At 49.8% G+C, this 21,300-nt stretch overlaps 1 protein-coding gene across 3 annotated transcripts in view; it reads left to right on the top strand.

Moving 5' to 3' along the window:
• Window positions 1-21,300, top strand: part of FAM118B (family with sequence similarity 118 member B) — a 44,540-nt gene that overhangs the window by 21,893 nt on the left and 1,347 nt on the right. For all 3 annotated transcript variants that reach the window (XM_055130084.1, XM_055130086.1, XM_055130085.1), the window contains 4 exons: window positions 2,396-2,648; window positions 11,239-11,466; window positions 14,715-14,843; window positions 17,659-17,944. In XM_055130084.1, coding sequence (XP_054986059.1) covers window positions 2,396-2,648; window positions 11,239-11,466; window positions 14,715-14,843; window positions 17,659-17,944 — 896 coding nt within the window. The remainder of the gene's footprint in view (window positions 1-2,395; window positions 2,649-11,238; window positions 11,467-14,714; window positions 14,844-17,658; window positions 17,945-21,300) is intronic.

Genomic DNA, 21,300 nt, shown 5'->3' with positions numbered 1-21,300 from the left:
GTTAACCCCAGTCATCTTTTTCTAAGCCCACCCTTCTCTGTTCTATTCAGGATTCATAGGTGTCATTTCTTTGGGAGTAGGAACCACCAGGGCTGAACCCCATACACTGTCTGGGAGCCCCTGTGCTGCCAGCGATTGTACCTGGGCCTCAGGTGTGCAGGCCTGGCATTCACTCCAGCCCTGTGACCATCTCCCTGCTCTCATACGTGCCACTGGGGCGTGGGCAGCTTCTCCTCTGCTCACAGGGGTCTCTCCTGACAGTGTTTGGTGGGGGGCCATCGGGGGTGCTGAGGATTGAACCCCGGTCAGCAAGGCAAGTGCCCTACCCAAGGCAAGTGTCCTATTCTCTCTGGCCCCCATAAATGCCAATATTTTAAATAGAAAGTGTATGAGGGGCTGGAGCGATAGCACAGCGGGTAGGGCATTTGCCTTGCATGCAGCCGACCCGGGTTCGAATCCCAGCATCCCATATGGTCTCCTGAGAACCACCAGGAGTAATTCCTGAGTGTAGAACCAAGAGTAACCCCTGTGCATCGCCAGGTGTGACCCAAAAAGCAAAAAAAATAAAAAGTCTACGTGAATGTCATTGTTTATTCTGTCTCCCTCACTTTAGTTTATTGTAACTGTCATGCTGGGGGCTTTGCTCTTGTCCTGTGAGCCTCTGTCTGCTCCAGTGTCAAGGCCCACCGCGAGCAGCGCCCAGAGTGGCCGTGAGCGCCTGCAGTGGACGCCTTCCTGCCGGCATGAAGCCAGGCTGTTGAACTATCCCAGTCTACCCCGAACCCAGAAAGTAGGAAAAGCCACATCCAGTGTCTGCAAGTGAACTGTCCAGCTTTGTCCAAGTGAGCAGGAAAAATCTCCTACCATCCACATTCCTGTCAGGGTCCGTGTGCGCTTCACCATCTCCAGCCCCTTGAGCCAAAACTTCTCTTATTGTTTGCTCTGAGCCCCAGGCTCTGACTTTTCTGTAGAGTAACGTAGGCCGTTGGAGGCCGTTTCTTCACAAATGCAGCTCCCCTGGGCCTGGGCTCCCCTAGGGGTTCCTGAGTGTCAAAGGACACATTTAGGAGGCTGGACTGGGAAGGCTGTTTCCTCTCACAGGCCCCATGGCTCGGCACGGGTCCTTTTTTTTGTTATTGTTTTGAACAAAAACTGACCCTGTTCTCTCTCTCCCTCCCTCCCTCCCTCCCTCCCTCCCTCCCTCTCTCTCTCTCCCTCCCTCCTTCTCTCCCTGCTTCTCTCTCTCTGTCTCTCTCTCTGTCTCTCTCTCTCTCTCTCTCTCTCTCTCTCTCTCTCTGTGTGTCTCTCTGTCTCTCTGTCTCTCTCTCAAAAATGAAGGGTGGCAGTTCAAATTTGCCCACATGTCAGCACAAAAGCCCGCACCCGTGTTGTCTCACACAGTATCTCCAGGGGAGGACTCTGGCCGACTGTGGTGAGACAGGAATGTCTCTCACTGTTTTGTCAACATCCTTTATCTGAACAAATAGTTATTTAGTAGTTTGATGTGCCTGCGCTTTCAAAATTCCTTTGGTCACTTTTTATTTTTTTGGCTTAAAAGATATCCAGAACAAAATCGAAGGCAAATTGGCTCCCATATTTGACTTTCTCTTGTTCAATTTTAGTCACGCTCAATTTTGTCTTAACAGTGTTCACTAGACTCGAGCCTTAAAATTGTATTGGCTTTCTTTCATAACCTCTTTCGCATTTCTCAGCAACCAGAATTTAATTTGTATGGGATTCATTCCTCCCTGGAATCCAAATCAAACATATGCTTCAGAAAGTTCATGTCGACTTAAAATACAATTTAGTTAGCAGAACTCAGCTCAAATGTGGTATAATTGAGCCTTTCCCTAATCCTAATGGGCTTTTTTCAGCTGAGAGCACGATGAAGGAGAAAGTGATTCAAGATTGCTTTTTAGGGTTCCGGAAATAGCTTTGCTGCCTCATTTTTCTGTGGGCACCAGCTCAGTGCTCTGTTCTTGCCTGCTTGTGTGCTTTCCTTTTGTTCCCATGTTAGGGATATGCCGCAGCCAAGTCTTTTTGGGTTTTGCTCTGGGTTTTTGTTGTGTCTTTGGGTTTGGGGCTACACCCGGCAGTGCTCAGGGCTTACTAATCCTAGCTCTGTGCCCAGGAATCACTCTGGAGGGGCTCCGGGAACCATAAGGGGCACAGGGGATCCAACCCTGGTCCGAGGGCAAGGCAGACTCCTGCCCACTGTGCTGTCGCTCCAGCCCCTGGGCCTTCTCTGAGCTGAGAAAAGTGTGAGGAGTGAGAGGTGTGTGGAGCTGGTATTTCCCTGCGAATGTGAGAGTTCAAGCTGGAAACCGTTTTTAAATTGTCCTCCCAGGACTCCGGTTCTCTTGGGGCTCCAAGTCCTCCGGTTTGATTTTTGCAGGAAGCTGCTTCCAAGCCTGAAGACCAAGAAGCCCCGGGAGCTCGTGCTGGTGATCGGAACAGGCATCAGCGCCGCCGTCGCGCCCCAGGTCCCAGCCCTGAAGTCCTGGAAGGGCCTGATCCAAGCCTTGCTGGACGCTGCCATCGACTTCGACCTTCTAGAAGATGAGGAGAGCAAAAAGTTTCAGAAGTGTCTCCATGAAGACAAGAACCTTGTCCACGTCGCCCATGACCTTATCCAGAAACTCTCCCCTGTGAGTACCCTCCTCTGTGCTCGGGAACACAGAATTTCTAGAACCTTGACGTCTGCTGCATGGTCGCGGGGAGATTCATTTTAGCCAGCACTGTGCACTGTCGTCTCGTGGTTCATCAATTTGCTTGAGCGGGCACCAGTAGCATCTCCATCGTGAGACTTGTTACTGTTTTTTGCATATCCAGTGCGCCACAGGTAGCTTGCCAGGCTCTGTCATGTAGGCGGGATACTCTTGGGAGCTTGCCAGGGCTCTCCGAGAGGGACGGAGAAATCGAACCCAGGTCGGCTGCATGCAAGGCAAACACCCTACCCGCTGTGCTATCACTCCAGCCCCCATTTTAGCCAGAAGATTTGCAAAAGTCTGAGCTTGGGCCCTCTTTGGGATGACCTGTTCGCACATGTGTGTGTCTGTGTGTGTCTGCGTTTGTGATGATGGTGATGCTGGATCTTCATCCCATTTTATGTATGTCTTGTTGCGATTTGGCTCCTGTCTCTGCCCTCCGTGCCTTATAGAGATCAGGAACATCACGACTGACAAATTCTTACCCTCTTTGCGATAAAAGCACAGCCAGCTTTTTTGTTTTGGTTTTTTAAAATTTTTGTTTTGTTTTGTTTGGAGCCACACCCAGCTGGGCTCAGGGCTTCAGTCATGCAAGGTCAGGGCCTTAACTGCTGTGCTATCTCTCCAGCCCCACCACAGCCAGTTGCTAATACTCCTTTTATTATTTTTTTTTTTTAGGGATTTTTGGTGGGAGTTTTGGGTTTTTTTTTGTTTGTTTGTCTTTGGTTTTGTTTTTGAGGTAGTGCTCAGGGGTTACACCTGGCTCTGCACTCAGGAATTACTCCTGGATATTCTCAGGGGACCATATGGGACTCTGGGGATTGAACCGAGGTTGGCCAGGTGCAAGGCAAACACCCTACCCACTGTATTATCGCTCCAATCCTTGTTAATATTCCTTTAAAATGTAAATCACTTGACATATTTATAAGGAAGTTTGTCATTTATCAAATAAAATTAGTTTCAGTTTTTGTTTTGTTTAGTTCCACAGAGATATTTGTGAAGAAAGTATAAAATTGTCTATTAAATCCAGTAAAAATGCAAAGAAATGTCCTAAGAAATAGTCTAAAATAGAGTCAAGATAGTGTAAAACCTATCTTTACAAGAAGATGCAGTGGCTGCTATTATTTTTGTCTGTAATACCTGTGATATTATGCCTTAGTCATTATTCACATGTTTAATATAAGAGCAATAGAATCTGCATTTTAACTCATTTTAAAAAATACTTTGAGCAATAAAGTATCATGATATTTAGGACCAGGAAGATGACTCAGTGGTCTGGGGCACAGGCTTGGCATAACGGAGCCCCAAGTTCCATCCATGCACTGCCTGGTCCCCTGGGCACTGTCAGGGCCTCCCACCTATCACCCCCGCCCTCTCACATTTATTTTTTGTTTGTTTGTTTGTTTGATTGTTTTTGGGACATACCTGGCAGTGCTTAGAGGTTACTCCTAGCTCCTCACTCAGGAATCACTGCTGGTAGTACTCAGGGGACTGTATGGAATGCCAGGAATTGAACGTGGCTCAGCTGTATGCAAGGCAAACACCCTACCCACTGTACTGTCACTCCAGCCCTATCTCCCCACCTCCAAGCCAAGATACTAATTCCTGGATGAAGAGACTCCTTAACTTAATTATCTAAAACTTTTATCTAACATCAGGACTCAGGGGCTGGGGAGATATACAGCAGGTAGGGCACGTGCCTTGTAGTGGCTCATCTGGATTTGATCCCCAGCATCCCCTGCAGTCCCCTAAATCCCACCAGGAGTAAGCCCTGAGCACAGCTGGGTGTGGCCCAAAAGTCAGAAAAGAAAATGCATCTCTCATGCAGCTCTGAATAGTATGGATTGTATCCAGTCAAGATTTATCAAAGATTTAACAAAAACTTTTTGTCCACCAAAAATTTAACAAAGAAATAATGCCTTCTTCATCATATTTAAAAATTAACTCTAGGGCTGGAGCACAGCAGGTAGGGTGTTTGCTTTGCACGCAGCCAACCCAGGTTTGATTCCCAGCATCCCATATGGTCCCATGAGCACCGTCAGGAGTAATTACTGAGTGCAGAGCCAGGAGTAACCCCTGTGCATTGATAGGTGTGACCCAACAAGTAATAAGTAAATAAATAGCTGACACTAACACTGTCATCCCATTGCTCATCGATTTGTTCAAGTGGGCACCAGTAATGTCTCTCATTGAGAGACTTATTGTTACTGTTTTTGGCATATTTAATACGTATGGGTAGCTTGCCAGGCTCTGCCGAGCGGGCTTGAACTCTCGGTAGCTTGCCGGGCTCTCCGAGAGGGGCGAAGGAAATAAATAATAAAAATTAACTTTAGGGCTGGAGCAATAGCACAGCGGGTAGGGCATTTGCCTTGCACACGGCCAACCTGGGTTTGATTCCCAGCATCCCATATGGTCCCCCGAGCACCTCCAGGAGTGATTCCTGAGTGCATGAGCCAGGAGTAACCCCTGTGCCTTGCCGGGTGTGACCCCCCCCAAAAAAAAAGCAAAAAAAAAAAATTAACTCTGAAGGATGGAGCATCAAAGAAAAGGCTCTGAGCCAGGGATGCGGCTCAGTGCTAGAGGTCAGCTTCACATGTCTGTGAGGCCCTGGGTTCAAGCAGCTAAACAGAGGGACTGACACTCTAAAAATCTCAGAAGGAAGCTTACATGTAAAGAGTGCTGGGGGTTTTGAAACATGACGAAAGCTCAGCAGCAGTGGGAAAGAGGAACTGCAGCACCTGCCTCTCAGCCGTTGGACTCAAAACACGGGCCCCTGCCAGGGAAGTGTCCCCAGGAGGTGATGCTGTGACCATGACAGTCCAATCAGCCTGTCATTTCCAGACTAAAGGACCATCCTCGTCGATGGTAAAAAGGCAGATAATCCCTCAGTAAACTGGCAAAGTTGGCACGTCTGTCTCTCCAAGGACAGTTCAGACCCGGCCACTGAGCTCGAGAGCATCAGTCCTTGGGAAGATTGACTCTGGGCACGTGAGGTAAAGCTGGATCATAGGCCGGTCACAGGGTGAAGAGTAGACACATGGGGCTCTTCTTCACAGCGGCTGTGGCATGGCGTGGTCATTGTGGGAAGCTGCCTGGCTGCTGACCACTGAGTTAGCCTGGTGACCCAGCGGGTCCGATCCAGGAGGCATGAAAGCATCCCTGCCTACAGCCCCTTGGAAACACACGACTGGGGCTTGATTCATAACAGCCAGCAGCCGAGAGCCATGTCTGTCCAGTGGATAAGCACCATGGGCGTACTTCTGTACCCTGGAGTACCACTCACCAAGAAGGAATTCAACTGGGCAACACGAGGTTGCATCAGAAGCACCTGAAGCATCAGACTGGATGCCCTAGGCCACTGTTAACCTACTTCCTGCCTGTGTAGGTTTGCCTGTGCTGGACGTTTCACAACAGCGTGCCATAGAACAATATGTGTTCGCCCCAGGCTGAGTAAGGGAGAGTGGGTGGGCGGGAAGATGGTGCTTAGAGGGGATGGAGTTCAGTGACCGGGCTTCGGGTTGCACACACCTGAATCACTGACATGTACACCCCACTGGATGAGCTCTAAGTCATGCGAATTATACTTCAGTAAGGCTTTATTGGTGAAATAAAGGTAATAGAGGCAGGGCCGGAGAGTACAGACTCCACCTGAGGGAGGCGACCCAGGTTCCATCCCCAGCACCTGAGCACTGAGCTGGGCTTGTCCATGAGCACCGCCAGGCGTGCCCTCGAAGCCAAAAAGAAACAACTGTAGAGTCAAAAAAAAATTATTTTTTAAATTTCAGTAACAATTTAAAAAAGGGGTGAAAAACTCAAGTACTAATAGTAGACAGTAAGCAGAGTGAGAGTGCCCGTGTCTGAGGGGGAACACTGGGAAGCAGAGAGGGAAGTCGGCTGATCCGTTTGCACTGAGAGGACCCGGGCAATAGCACAGGAGAAGAAATCCTCACCCGGGGCTGGAGTGCTTGAGCCAGGAGTAACCCCTGTGCATCGCCGGGTGTGACCCAAAAACCAAAAAAAATAAAATAAAATAAAATAAAAAATAAAGAAAGAAATCTCCCCCATGCACAGTCCCACAGGGTCATATGTTGGCCTTCTGGGAAACCAAGATTCACTGAGTATTTCTCCAATGTTGATACATTTCATTGCACAGACCAGAACTGCGTTCATTGGGAGGACCTGCAGTGTCATCAGGGCGCAGCTGACAAGCTCCGTTGGCAAAGGAAAGTTTTCTAAATTTCTGATCCGCCTTTGGAAGCTCTGATTTTCATCATTGGCAGCGTGACCACAAACTATCACTTGCTTCCTTGGAACGAATGGGCTCAATTTATTTTTGCAAAACACCTACAGAATACTCACCTCTAAATAGCTGTGGGTGTCTGTTAGTCATTTCAGTTTTTCAGGTAGAAATGAAGTTTGGTGAAAAGTGGCTAGTTCGACTTCAGCTTAAACGTTCATTGAGTGATTGGCCTCAGGATAGCCCTCAGACTCCAGTGTCTATACTTGGGGCCCGGGACGGAGCTCCTGCTTTGCCCTGGGGTCACTCCTTGGCACCACTCGGGCAAGAGCACGTACTCAAGGATCAAGATTCAAGGTCCACCATAGCTTTTGCTGTCTCATTAAGAACAACATTCTGAGGGCCAAAGCGATAAGGCAGGGTTAAGGCGCTTTTCTTGCTTGCGGCAGAGCTCAGTCAAACCCTCAGCACTATGTGTTGTCCCTCAAGTCCCGCCAGATGTGACCTCCGAGCACAGAGCCAGGAGTGGCCCCTGAGTACTGCTGGGTGTGTTCCAACCCCCACACCCAAATAAGAACCTTCTGAGGTAGAAGTGACATCAGGGCCTGCTGTCAGGCTTGGGTACTAGAGGGGCTGTCATGGACCCCTGGGGTCCTCGTGCATTCACACTGGAACCCTGGAAGTCGCCGTAGCCCTGCTTCTGCCCCGTCAGTGCGAGTGTCAGAACAGCATAGAGTAGACTTCAAGGGGCAGGGGAGGTGGTGCAGGGGTTGTGGTGTAGGCCTGTGGGGTGGGACCAGGCAGAGATGGAATAAGCTCACAGATGGTGTCTGGTGTGTAGTAGAAATACTGTCAGCATTCACAGCCGCAGCGGGGTTGGGCCAACAGCAACTGGGCGCTTGCTTGTAGTGCGCTGGGATCTGAGTTTACCTGGCACCACGTGGCCCCCACGTACTGCCTGGTGTGGCCCTGGTGGTCCCAGCAGCTCAGGTGGGACCTGTGCTTGGGCTCTTGAGTAGGGAGTGGGCCCTGGGCCGAGGCACTGCGTGGGAGACCCAGTAAGAGGAAACAGTAACCCTGGCAAGAAGACTCAGGGTTTCGGTTTACTCTGTGTGGGCTGATGATGGGGGTGTGGGGCGGAAGGAAACAAGGTGGAGTGGATCCTGGCCCTGCCGTGGCAGAGGGAGCATCCGGGCTCGGGGCCGGGGGTCTGCTTTGCCTTTCAACCCTGGGGGCTCCGTTTGTTTTCATTCCTTTGTCTTCACTGAGACAGCCACTGGCGGGAATCTTAATTCTCAGGCCATCTGCTCGTCTGCAGCTGAAGCCTCTCTCCTGCTCTGTTGATGCGCCTGAGAGAGGGCGCCCCTGACCGGCCTCGCCTTGCCTACCTCCCCGGGAATCCAGACGAGCCCTTCCCCACTGTGATTCTGGGCTGGGTAATGATTAAGCAGGGTTCAGCAGAGAGTATGTGAGTCAGAGTACAGAGTGAAGCAACACAGAAGTTCTTCATGAGCACCATGTTTGGAGTCCACTTTAACCTGTTCCCATGTTACTGGATAGGTGCTCGCTCACACACATCATAGCAATCACTGGACATACCAAGGGTCATACACATCCAGTGTCTCTCCCTGGATCTCGCCGCCACCACCGCCCAGAGGCCACTGGCCACAATTACTCTTACCTGTCTTCTTAGTTTGGCCAACGCCAGAAGGACGCTCTCTTCCCATGCTGCCCGTGTAAAGGTGGTGCGTGCACATTCTAATCTGCGCTGTTGGTTCTACTGAATCGTGTGTCCTGGTGACCAGGAGTCGCAGACCAGCGGCCCTATGGGTGTGTGGCTTGTCCCAGGCTCTGGGTGTCACCAGCAGCAGAGCAGACATCGTGTCATTTGTTGGCCCTGTGATAGGCAGGGGGTGCCGGGAAAGGGGGTCGCAGGGCTGGAGCCCCAAGGGTGGCACCTTCGGTAGACTGTCCCAGGAACCGTGGTTTTTAGGGTAACACCCCCGGAAGGGGCTGCCGTCCAAGAAGAGCCGCATCTTGGCTGCAGTGAGCACGCTTGCCGGGGCTCACCCCGCTCCTGTATCTCGGCTGGCCCTCGGGAGCCCGGGGGGCCGCTGCCCTGGGACAGGGACATTTGTGCCCTTTCACGTGAGGTGAGGGGGAACAACAGTTGAAAGGCTTCATCTGTGTTTTAGCCGCACAACCTGGGGACTGACCACGTTCTTAGCTCTTGAGAAGGAAGCTGGGGCCTCCCACCCTGGGAGCAGCGAGCAGGGAGCTCTGTGGTGACAGTGAGAAACAGGACGGGAAGATTCTGGAGAGGGGCCGCCCCCACTGTTGCACCTTTCTGCTCTCAACTCTCCCGCCCCTAACATCTCTCCGGGAGGGAGCGTGAAGGATTTGGCAGCGTTATGGAAAGTTTGCAAAGTTTGGAATGCGTTTGGCACAGACGGTGTGTCGACGGAGTCTGCTTCCGTGGGTCCATGGAAACAGAGCTGTGTCCCACTGAGCTCGGGGATAAACAGGAAGCCAGGAAGGCAGAGGGACCGCTGTGAGGAGGGACAGAAGGAGCTGGATCCTGTCCGGCACTTGGAGAGGGAAGTATTGAGGGTTGAGGCCTGATTGGGGGCTGGAGGAGGGAGCACAGCTGGCCGGAGGACCTGCTTTGCCCGAGGGAGGCCTGGGCTCAGGCTCCAGCACCTGGTCCCCAACACCTCCAGAAGTGATTCCCCTCACCACCACCCCCCCAACACACACACACACACACACACACACACACACACACACACACACAGAGCTGGGAGTAACCCCTGAGCATGGCCCCCAAAACTAGAACAAGCAAAAGTAGAACTAATTCTTGCCTAGATATATCTTGATAATATCTAGTGGCAAGATATTGTCAGAACTGAATAGGGATCAGATATTTGTTACAGCACATTCCATAGTTCTTTTTTTTTTGGGGGGGGGTCATACCTGGCAATGCTCAGGGGTCACTCTTGGCTCTGCACTCAGGAATTGTCCCATATGGTGCTCAGGGGACCATATGGAATGCTGGGAATCGAACCTGGGTCAGCTGCGTGCAAGGCAAATGCTCTACCCACTGTGCTATTGCTCCAGCCCCACATTCCATAGTTACTTCTTCTCAAACACCCCTTGTTTCCAGGAACTACTTTGCCTTGTAAGGTACAAAGCCAGCTTCCCACCTGAGGCTGCTGTTACATTTCCCTAATTAGTCATCAGAGACGTTTGCACATACTCAGAATGCACCAAGGAAAGTAATTTTTTTTTTAAATAAATTTATTTGGTCTTTTTTTTTGCTTTTTTGCTTTTTGGGTCACACCTGGCAATGCACAGGGGTCACTCCTGGTTCTGCACTCAGGAATTACCCCTGGTGGTGCTCAGGGGATCATATGGGATGCTGGAAATCGAACCCGGGTTGGCCGTGTGCAAGGCAAACGACCTACCCGCTGTGCTATTGCTCCAGCCCCGCAGGAAAGTAATTATTAATGTGAACCATGTGTTAAGAAAAAGGGCAGTCTGTTTAGAAGTGATTAGTGTTAGGTATTATGGATAATAGCAGAATGTCAATTTTTTTTTCATAATCTTCATGATATGCTGAATTTTCTTCCGAGCAAATGAGTAAAAAAGTTGCATCACCCAGGGATAAAACAGACATAGGTCATAGTTAGCTTTTCCTAAATTAACAAGCTCCTCAGGAAGCTTGTTAATTTGGAAGAGTTGGCTAAGCCAAGTTAGCTGTCTTTTTTGCTGTTAGGCAGGTAGTTGAAGAGAAAGTTTTTTCTCTTCCTGGACCCTCATCTGCCTCTAGTAGCCTTACTTTCTCCAGATTCCCGTAACCCTGGGAATATTGACATCTAGCCATTTCCTTCATTATGTAAAAATTCATAAGGGCCCTGGGCGATGGCTCTGAGGCCTGGAGTCCATACTTGGTCTGCCCAAGACCCGATCCTGTCCTAACGCCACATAGTCCTGCCAGACCCAAGCAGGAATGGCTCCTGAGCACTGTCTGGTGTGGCCCCACTGCCCAAAAAGACAAAAGCCACTTAGAGAATTAGTTTGCCGTCTTGACACTCACTTAGGGCTCAGCATTGTGCCTGAGCACTTGGCACGTTTCATCCCCTTTTCCTGATTATAGTCCCATGAATTAAGGAATAATTTCACCTTTATTTAAAGTACAGAGTGTTCATCACGAAGTTACTATGTCATTACGATGAATAACCTAGCAAAATGCCTAGGAAGGATTCATTTTTTCTCTTTCCACTCTCTCCCCAGCGCACTAGTAACGTCAGATCCACATTTTTCAAGGACTGTTTATATGAAGTATTTGACGACTTGGAGTCCAAGATGGAAGATTCTGGAAAACAGCTGCTTCAGTCAGTTCTGCACCTGATGGAAAATGGAGCCCTGGTATTAACTACGAATTTTGATAATCTCCTGGAACTGTATGCAGCAGATCAGGGGAAACAGCTGGAGTCCCTTGACCTTACTGATGAGAAAAAGGTACAGAGAAAGCGGAGTCTCCTTCAGGCCAGCGGACTGTGTCTGCAGCAGACGCGCCTTTCCTCTCCTTTGGCGTTTGTGTGCGGGTAGGAAGGAGGCCGCAAAACCCCAAGAGGATGTTCATATTTCTCCTACGGCTAATGCAGAGTGAATGATGCAGGGCTTGGCAGGGGTGGCGGAGCGGAGGAACCCACAAGGCAGTGCTCGGGGGACCATGCCGTGCCGGGGTTAGAACCCAGGCCTCCTGCATGCAGATCCCACACTCCAGCCCTCGGAGCGTCTCCTCAGCCCAGAGGCACCGATCTTTAAAGTGTTTCAGTACTTGAGTCTTGATGATCTTGCTCTGTGTGTGTGTGTGTGTGTGTGTGTGTGTGTGTGTGTGTGTGTGTGTGTGTTGTGTTTGCGCGCGCGCACACAGGCACAACTATAGACTGGAAATTATAGGAAGTTCATTTGAACAATAAGATCTCTTTGGCACCTAATAACAGCAGGTGAACAGAATCCAGATTTAAAGTTCTCAGATGTTGTCTTCATGGCTTTTTTTTTTTTTTTCTTTTTGGGTCACACCTGGCGATGCACAGGGTTTACTCCTGGCTCTGTACTTGGGAATTACCCCTGGCAGTGCTCAGGGGACTATATGGGATGCTGGGAATTGAAACCGGGTCGGCTGCGTGCAAGGCAAATGCTCTACCCACTGTGCTATCGCTCCAGCCCCTTGATGGCATCTTTGGGAAATGTCTGAGAACCACTTTCTGGTGTCCCGTGCTAGCTGGATGAAGGTCAGTTTTCAGTGGAAAGTTTCAGGGGAGCCCCTCTCCTGTCATGTAGCCCTTCCTGTACCTGAGCCAGCTGCCAGGTCATTGAGTCGTCGGCATTGATTTGTGTGAGCTAATGAGATAACGAGGCTGTATTGGGGAGGGCAACCAAGTTTGTCATTTGAAATCTGGCACCAGCAGGAAATTCTGTGGCTATATCCACACTAGCCCGTTGCTAACTGACAAGACCCAGTGAAACCATGAGAGGGGAAAGCTTTTCATTGCCCCAAGAAGATGTCAGAGGTATAAGGAATGCAGAAAGGAAACAAAAGTTCAGGTTGGACATACTCCAGGTCTTCCTTTGGCTGTTCCTGTGGCTCCTGTAATTTTTCTTCTACACTTTGTTTTTCCAGGAACCTGCCTTTGTGTCTGATGTGGAACCCAGCAAAAAGAAAGTTTGAGTTTTGTCTGGGGACCACGCCCAGCAGTTCTCTGGAGGCTACTCTAGCTTGGTTCTGGGTCCTGAACCCGGGGGCTCCCGTATGCTACATGTGATCCATTGAGCGACATCCCTGGCCTCTTAGCTGAGTTGCTTGAATAGACACATGGTTCGCCCACTGGCATTCACTGTCACATCACTGCCTCCACAGGGCCAGGAAGGTGGCTCCACCTTGTGCACACCTGTGAGGCCCCAGGGTTTGGTCCCAGCACCAAGAGGAATACAGTGCTCCCGCTGTGGAGCTATAGCCCTCCTGAAACTCTTGGGATTTGGCTCACTGTGGAGACAACTTTTATTTATTTATTTATTTATTTATTTATTTATTTATTTTGCTTTTTGGGTCACACCCGGTGATGCACAGGGGTTACTCCTGGCTCTGCACTAGGGAATTACTCCTGGCAGTACTCGGGGGACCATATGGGATGCTGGGAATCGAACCCGGGTTGGTTGCATGCAAGACAGATGCCCTACCCACTGTGCTGTCGCTCCAGCCCTGGAGCCAGCTTTAAAAGAGGAATCAGAGAGAGAGATGGCGCCAGGAAGAGGGTGTTCTCTGGTGGACATGGTGTCCAGCCCCGCTCCTCCCACCGCCCCCGTTTCTCCTGCTCCTGTCCCTGCCTCAGGACCTTTCTCGGATGCCCTGGGTCGGGCAGTGCTGGACGGCGTCACATCCTCCATGTCTCTTCCGTTTCTAGCTCAGGTAGTTCGTTTGCTGGTGCAGTCACTGTCACTGTCGCTGCTCATCGATTTGCCAGGCTCTACCGCACAGGCTCGATACTCTCGGTAGCTTGCCGGGCTCTCCGAGAGGGGCGGAGGAATCAACACAAGTTGGCCGTGTGAAAGGTGAACGCCCAACCGCTGTGCTATCACTCCAGCCCTTGCTGGCGCTGTATCCACAGGAATAGGAACTCCCTTCCAACAGCTCCCTCCACCCACCTCCCTTGATCTGATGTCTAAGGGACACTGATCAATATTTTCAGCGATAGAACAAATGAGATCTTAAAAACTCGCCATGGGAGCAACTCCCAGGCCATTTCTGATTCACGCTTCAAGCCAGAGGGTCATCCCTCCGGTCTCCGTCAGAGTTGGGGTTTCCCTGCTTGTTTGCTCCTTGCAATCTTGAGCTTCACTGGGTGTTTGGAACCACAGTCAGGACGATACTGAAGTGTTGGGGTGTGGAATGGGATTTAAGAGTGGCAGAAGTAGCCGAATCCTAGCACGGCCCCATCATGCTGCTTTCCCTCCAAGTGTCACCAAAACGCACTGTGCACACTCTCTCCTCGGGAAAGTGGAGCCGGAATCCAAGCGACTGTTAGTATCTTTGTCTTGAGTGACGGTCCTTAGCTGGTACCCTTCTCGAGCACTCAGAGGTGCCTGCGGTGTGATTCCTTCCTTGCTTGCCAGTTACTCTCAAAGAACATCCCTGAAACTTGGTGCTTACAACAGCCTTGGCAGGGGGAGCGGGGGGAGGAGGCTGGGAGCGTGAATTTGCTATTTGAACCCGACTCAGCAGCTCGTCCGAGCAGTTGAAAGGTTTTATGGTCCCCATGCACGGCCACAGTCACCGGTGGCCAGAGCAAGGCTGGGTGGGATCAGATGGTCGTGTTTATTATGTGCCCTCTAGACTAAAGCAAATCAGTCACAGGCCAGCCTGCTGTCGTTGTGAAACGGAACTCCACGAGAGCACGGAGGCCTGGGCTGCGAATCTCGGGGGCCGTGCCTGAGACTGCCCGTCGCTGTCACATCTGGGTCGCCAGTGGCAAAACCTCTCTTGGTGGCTGTGAATGGTGGCAAGGTCTGAGTTGGATGGCTGTTTTCAAGGACAGCCATCAGGCTAACTGTCCATTATAGAGTCAGGCCTAAGCTGGCCACTGAGGTCATGTCACCGGGGCCTTCTCATCCTGCCACCACACAGTGGACAGGCAAGAGAAGCCCGTCCTCAGAGGCCAGCCCGGGGTCCCGCCGCCCGACTGAGCTCTGCCTGTGCCTCGCAGGTCCTCGAGTGGGCGCAGGAGAAGCGGAAGCTGAGCGTGCTCCACATCCACGGCGTCTACACCAACCCCAGCGGCATTGTCCTCCACCCCGCCGGCTACCAGAATGTGCTCAGGAACACGGAGGTGATGGTGAGTGGCACTGCTTCCCGGGTGGGGCTCCCCTTGATCCGAGCAGAAGGCTGCAGACCATCTGTGCTCTGGCAGCAGTGCATTGTTGCCCCTGGGGTGTTGGGTGGGTATTGGGATTAACCCGCACTGTGCCAGAAATGACGTCCCTGGCCTTTTACTAGCACCTACTTTCTGAGGAGACTGTGAGTAGTGACGGGTTTGCTGTGAATTTATGGACTTGCTGTAGAAGTGAGCCCTGGTCAGTGATAGGTGGGGAACACTGGACTGCCCCCGACGCTGAGAAGAGCATCTGCTAGTGGTAGCATCACATGAGGCAGAAAAGGAAGACCAAGGAAATGTGGGAATGTCAGAAGGACCAGGGGCCTTTTCTCACCTCTTCTTGGCCTGACATTTGTTCTGATTACATCTGCAAGTAGTGGAATGATCTTGTCACAGCCACCTCTTAACATTTGTATGTGTGTGTGTGTGTGTGTGTGTGTGTGTGTGTGTGTGTGTGTGTGTGTGGACACACAGACTCCAGGTACATCTCCACGGAGTGGAATGACCTTGTCATAGTCACCTCTTTTTTTTTTTTTAACAGTTACAAACTTATGAACTTTCATGTTTGCATTTGGTCTACATCTCTCCACCGGTGCCCATTCTCCTCCACCAATGTTCCAAGTATCCCTCCTACCACCCCCACCCCAACCCCCACCACCCCACCCTGCCTCTGCAGCAGGGCATTCCATTTTGTTCTCTCTCCTGTAGGGTGTTGTCGTTTGCAATAGAGGTATAGAGTGGTCATCATGTTCGGTCTATATAGTCTACTTTTGGTACACAGTTTTCAACCCAAGTGGGTCCTCCCAACATTCTCTACTAGGTGTTCCCTTCTCTATCTCAGCTGCCTTTTCCCTCAGCATGTGAGGCCAGTTTCCAAGCTGTGGGGCAGACCTCCTGGTTCTTGTCTCTACTACTCTTGGGTTTTAGTGTTCCATTCTGCTACTTTATTTTCCACATAGGAGTGCAATCTTTCTATGTCTGTCTCTTTCTTTCTGACTCATTTCACTCAACATGATACTTTCCATGTTGATCCACTTATATGCAAATTTCATGACTTCATCTTTTCTAACAGCTGCATAGTATTCCATTGTGTAGATATACCAAAGTTTCTCTAACCAGTCATCTGTTTTTGAGCACTCTGGTTTTTTCCAAATTTTGGCTATTGTAAACAGTGCTGCAATGAACATAAAAATGCAGATGTCATTTCTACTGTATCTTTTTGCCTCTCCGGGATATATTCCCAGGAGTGGTATTGCTGGATCAAATGAAGCTCAATTTCTAATTTTTTGAGAATCATCTATATTGTTTTCCAAAAGGGCTGAACCATTCGGCATTCCCACCAGCAGTGAAGAAGAGTCCCTTTCTCCCCACATCCATGCCAACACTGGTTGCTTTTGTTTTTTTGGATGTGGGCCAATCTCTGTGGTGTGAGATGATATCTCATTGTTGTTTTGATCTGCATCTCCCTGATGATTAGTGATGTAGAGCATTTTCTCATGTGCCTCTCAGCCATTTGGATTTCTTCTTTGGGAAAGTTTCTGTTCATTTTATCACCCCATTTTTTGATCGGGTTGGCAGCTTTTTTCTTGTGGAGTTCAACCAGTGCTTTGTATATCCTTGATACCAACCCCTTATCGGATGGGTACTGGGTAAATATCCTTTCCCATTCTGTAGACTGTCTTTGTATTTTGGTCACTGTTTCTTTTGAGGTGCAGAAGCTTCTTAGTTTAAGATAGTCCCATTTATTTATCTCTGTTTTCACTTGCTTAGCCAGTGGCATGTCATCTTTGAAGATACTGTTGGCTTCAATGTCATGGAGGGTTTTGCCGGCCTTGTCTTCAATGTACCTTAGGGATTCTGGTCTGATATTGAGGTCTTTAATCCTTTTTTTTTTTTTTTTTTTTTGCTTTTCGGGTCACACCCAGTAATGCACAGGGGTTACTCCTGGCTCTACACTCAGGAATTACTCCTGGTGGTGCTGGGGGACCATATGGGATGCTGGGAATCAAACCCAGGTCGGCTGCATGCAAGGTACGCCCTACCCACTGTGCTATCACTCCAGCTCCAGGTCTTTAATCCATTTTGACCTGACTTTTGTACATGGTGGTAGGTGGAAATCTAATCCCATTCATAGTTACCTCTTAGTGTGTGTGTGTGTGTGTGTGTGTGTGTGTGTGTGTGTGTGTGTGTGTGTGTGTGTGTGTGTGTGTGTGTGTGTGTGTGTGTGTGTGTGTAGACACACAGACTCCAGGGTGACATTCTAAGAGTGAAATGCGATGGGATCATCATCCGGCAATTCATGGTTCAGTGTGTGAGGCAAAAGGCTGCTAGGAGCCAGAGAGACAGCACAGTGGGATAAGGTACTGGCTTCACAAGCAGCTAACCCAGGTTTGATCCCCTGGCCATTGCCAGGAGTGAGCACTGCCTAGTGCAGCCCTCTAAAAAGAGGAGCTAAGAAAGGTGCACAGAAAGAGTAAGATTTATGGAAGACCTGCTCATTGCCTTAGGACGTGGCCCCTGGGCATCCGGGTCTGAAAAACCAACCCTAAGACTCAAGGAGGCCAGTGTCAGCTCAGAGAAAGGCTGAGTGGTGAGCCTGCAGCAGGCCAGGAGGGGCAGGGCCGGCCAGACGAGCCCCCCTCCAGGCGCAGCTCCCCCCTCAGTCGTGGTCAATCGCTTGCCACTGTCTGTGCCCTGCAGCCTGACGGCCTCGAGCATGGCATGCGTGTCTCGTGCCGTCACAGGGTCCCTGACTCATGATTTCTTTTCCTGCAAGAGAGAGATCCAGAAACTCTACGAGAACAAGTCCTTCCTCTTCTTGGGCTGTGGCTGGACTGTGGACGACACCACCTTCCAAGCCCTTTTCCTGGAAGCAGTCAAGCACAAATCCGACCTGGAGCACTTCATGCTGGTCCGGAGGGGAGATGTCGATGAGTTCAAGAAACTCCGAGAAAACATGCTGGACAAAGGGATCAAGGTCATCTCTTATGGGAACGAATACGCTGATCTCCCCGAGTATTTCAAGAGGCTGACGTGTGAGATCTCCACTCGGGGTAGAACAGGTGAGATGTCCCGAGCCCCTCCTGCCCGGGGTCAGAGAGAGAGCGCACTCGGCCTTCTGTGGGAGTCTGCAACAGCTCAGTCGGTCCCAGGATGAGAGCCGGTGACATCCTCTCCAGATGCCGGAGGGAGGGCACGGCCTGTCCACGACTTAGACCAGGGCCAGGTGGGTAGCAGGAAAGTGACCACAGTTGCCCTGCAGCTCAGTAGCAACGTCAGAAACAGAACAGACAGCCTCTCCTAGTTATCCGTGAAACGCAGTGAGCATTTAGGTTTCAGAATAGCTCGCTTTTGGCTAAGGCGCTGAGGACAGAAATAGATTGATGTAGTGCCAGTGGGACGATAAAGTTAGTAAAGCATTTCTGAATTTGGAATACGTTCGACATTTTAAATTCCATGGCCCAGAAACCCAGTACAGCTTAGACGTTTCCCCTAAGAAGGTAATTGGGCAGTTGCCCACGTACTCGTTTGCATGAATGTAATTGTGTCATGCATAATGGCAAAATACTGGAAGCAACCTAAAATGTCCCAGCTAATGGAATTCTGTGAGTACACCCACATGTGCACTACCGATGAAATACATTGAGGCCTTCCAAGAAAAAGTGTGTTTTCTGCCTCTGCAGAAAACGTGTGTGCAGACCAGAAGGTCTGCGAGATGTGGCTCCGCCTGTCCCAGCCCCGAAGGCCGTCCATGTCCCTGCAGGAGATCTGACCTGTTGACTTGCCTTAGTTCCTCCTGTTTCCATTCAACATTTCACCTGTAGGGTTTTGTGTGTGTGTGTGTGTGTGTGTGTGTGTGTGTGTGTGTGTGTGTGGTGTTTTCTGTTTTTTTTTTTTTTTTTTGAGGGGGTAGACACACGTGGCTGTGTTTGGGGGCTCCTCCTGGCTCGGTGCTCAGGAATTCTCCCTGTGGTGCTTCGGGGACTATGTGGTACCAGGTATCAAACCCGGGAACTCACACATACAAAGTAAAGACTCCGCCACTGAGCCACATCCCAGGTCCTTCTAGGTTTTAAAAAGCACACGCGGCATAAACAGTTCCATGTATCAGTGGCTCCAGGTACATGCCCGGTAGCCCTGCATAATACCTTGATCTTGACTGGATTGATGAATACACATAAAAACCTTTCAGTGGGACTGAAGAAAGTGTAGCAGGTAAGTGCTTGTCTTACATGTGGACCAAGATTAGATCTCTGGCACCCCTTATGGTTCCTGACCTCGAGCCAGGAGTAAATCTTGAGTGTTGCCGGTTTGACCCCAAAACAAAGCCAAAAACTTTTCATGAAAACCTTTACCCAGGGTGTGGCCAATTCTCAGTCACTTATCCAGTGCCAAAGAAACTTTGCTGTTTTACTTGAGTATGTTACTGAGAATGTCTGTGTGGGGAATATGGCCACAGTCCAAGGCTGGAACATGCTTTGCATTCACAGGGCCCACAATTCCATCCCCAGCACCACCGAGGCCACCAGCACTGCTGGGCCAAGCTGGGAAGACAGCCCATCCCCACCCCACCCCGCCCCAAAGAAAGGGAAGTGCTGCTTTATTAGGAAGTTTTATTGTCAACTTGAATGCATCTTTGGAGGCCCATCAGTGGCAGATCTAATGTATCAAGAACTTTCCCTCAATCTAATTATCATCCTCAGGTTTCTTTTTTGAATCGATTGCTTCCATGGAATTGTGCTCTGGTGAGCAGTCCCACCAGCTCTTCCTCCCTGTGACTTGGCTTTGATGAGTTGATCCCTTGTAAAAACGCGTCACCGTCCCCAAAGACAGAACTCCGAAGACCAGACAACCCCTAAAAAGACGTGTTTTGCGTTTGTCCCGTGGAGTCGGCTCCTCTGGGGGATGTGTTTCCCGATGTTTATCCTGCCCCGTGCACACATTGGGATTCGCACTCTGTTCATGAGTCAAACATGCCCAGGGACTGGCCGTGCTCTGCAGTGCTGGGGAGCAAACCAAGGGCCTTGTACATGGAGGGACCTATCCATGCAGGACAAATGCACTGTCACAATCCCCAGCCCTTCTGTTTCTTTCCCTCCACTTTCTGAGGTCAACCCAGGGGAGATGCTGAAGTTGTAGGCAACAGTAGCAGCGTTCTGGACACAGTTATAAGCCGAATCTCTCCTTGATGGAAACAAAGTATTACAGAGTGGCACAGATTTTTTTAGTAGCTGTGTAGGCTTTGTCCAAAGGTAAATAGAAACTGTTGCCCACGCAACAGTTTTAAGTTAGTAACAGTTGCGTTTGTTTCATTTGGAGACAAGTCAAAAGTTATCTCCTATGTGCTTATGTATTCTTTGAGGTAGATGCTAGATGCTCCTCTGAGCCGCACCACCCCCCCTCTCTCCCTTGCTCTTGGGCTCTCAGCAGGAGCATATATGGCCTTTGAGATAGATGTGCACTAGCTCTCTCTCCTGCCCACTCACTCTCTCTCTCTCTCTCAGTCGCTCTCAGCAGGAGAGCCTTTGTGGCCTTTGAGATGTGCACTCTGTCTCTCACTCACTCTCCCACTCTCCCTCTTGCTCTTTTGCTCTCAGTAGGAGCCTATGTGACCTTTGAAATAGATATGTGCTCTTGTCTCTGTCTACGTCTGTCTGTCTCTGTCTCTCTCTCTCTTTCTTCTCTTTCAGCAGGTGTTGTTTGCTGGTCTTTCCAGTGCTTTATGCCTGTCATGCTTGGTACTCACTTTATATCCTGTTCATGACCATCATGTAAGCCCCTAATTGGCATGTTTCCAGTGAGTGACATGTTCCTGCTGCTTCATCGTAAACTAAGTTTACTGTTTAGTCAATACGGGATTCTACATTTTCCCACCTGGCTACAGTCTTCAAAGTCACTATTTTTTAATGCTCTATTCCAGTGTGGCTATTAAGGTTTATTGATACTTCCCTATGCGATTGGGCACATTTTCTTTTAGTGTTTTTCTCTTTTAAGTACTGTTGTAATGAGTAATACCTTCATTCCTGTGCTTTCCTTTTGCAGTAACTTCCTTGGCATGAACTTACAGTATAATTAACCAAATTATATTTGTGGCGCATTTTAGTGGTCAATGACTATCACTTAGGTGCTTTCAAGAGAAAACTGCCACTCTGTTACTATTTTTTAAATTTGCCTGTCACGTAAATTGTTTTTCCTAGTCAGTACAGTCCTGATGCTTTTTTATTTCCAGATGTTGCTTAGTATATTTTTCTGCATGAGGGTCTAACCCAGTGCTGACCCATAGACATTGCTGCAATAAAACATACTCTTTTGCCACCGTTCAGCAGCCTAACCACAGAACTTTGGTGGCTAATGAATATTTGAAATGTGGTTCATGTGACTGAGGAACAGGATCTTTCCTATAACCAGTTAGTCACAG

Source organism: Sorex araneus, chromosome 3 (assembly GCF_027595985.1).
Source record: "Sorex araneus isolate mSorAra2 chromosome 3, mSorAra2.pri, whole genome shotgun sequence".
Taxonomy (NCBI): Eukaryota; Metazoa; Chordata; class Mammalia; order Eulipotyphla; family Soricidae; genus Sorex; species Sorex araneus.
The sequence above is the reverse complement of the archived record's forward strand: the minus strand, read 5'-3'. Positions and strand labels throughout refer to the sequence as shown.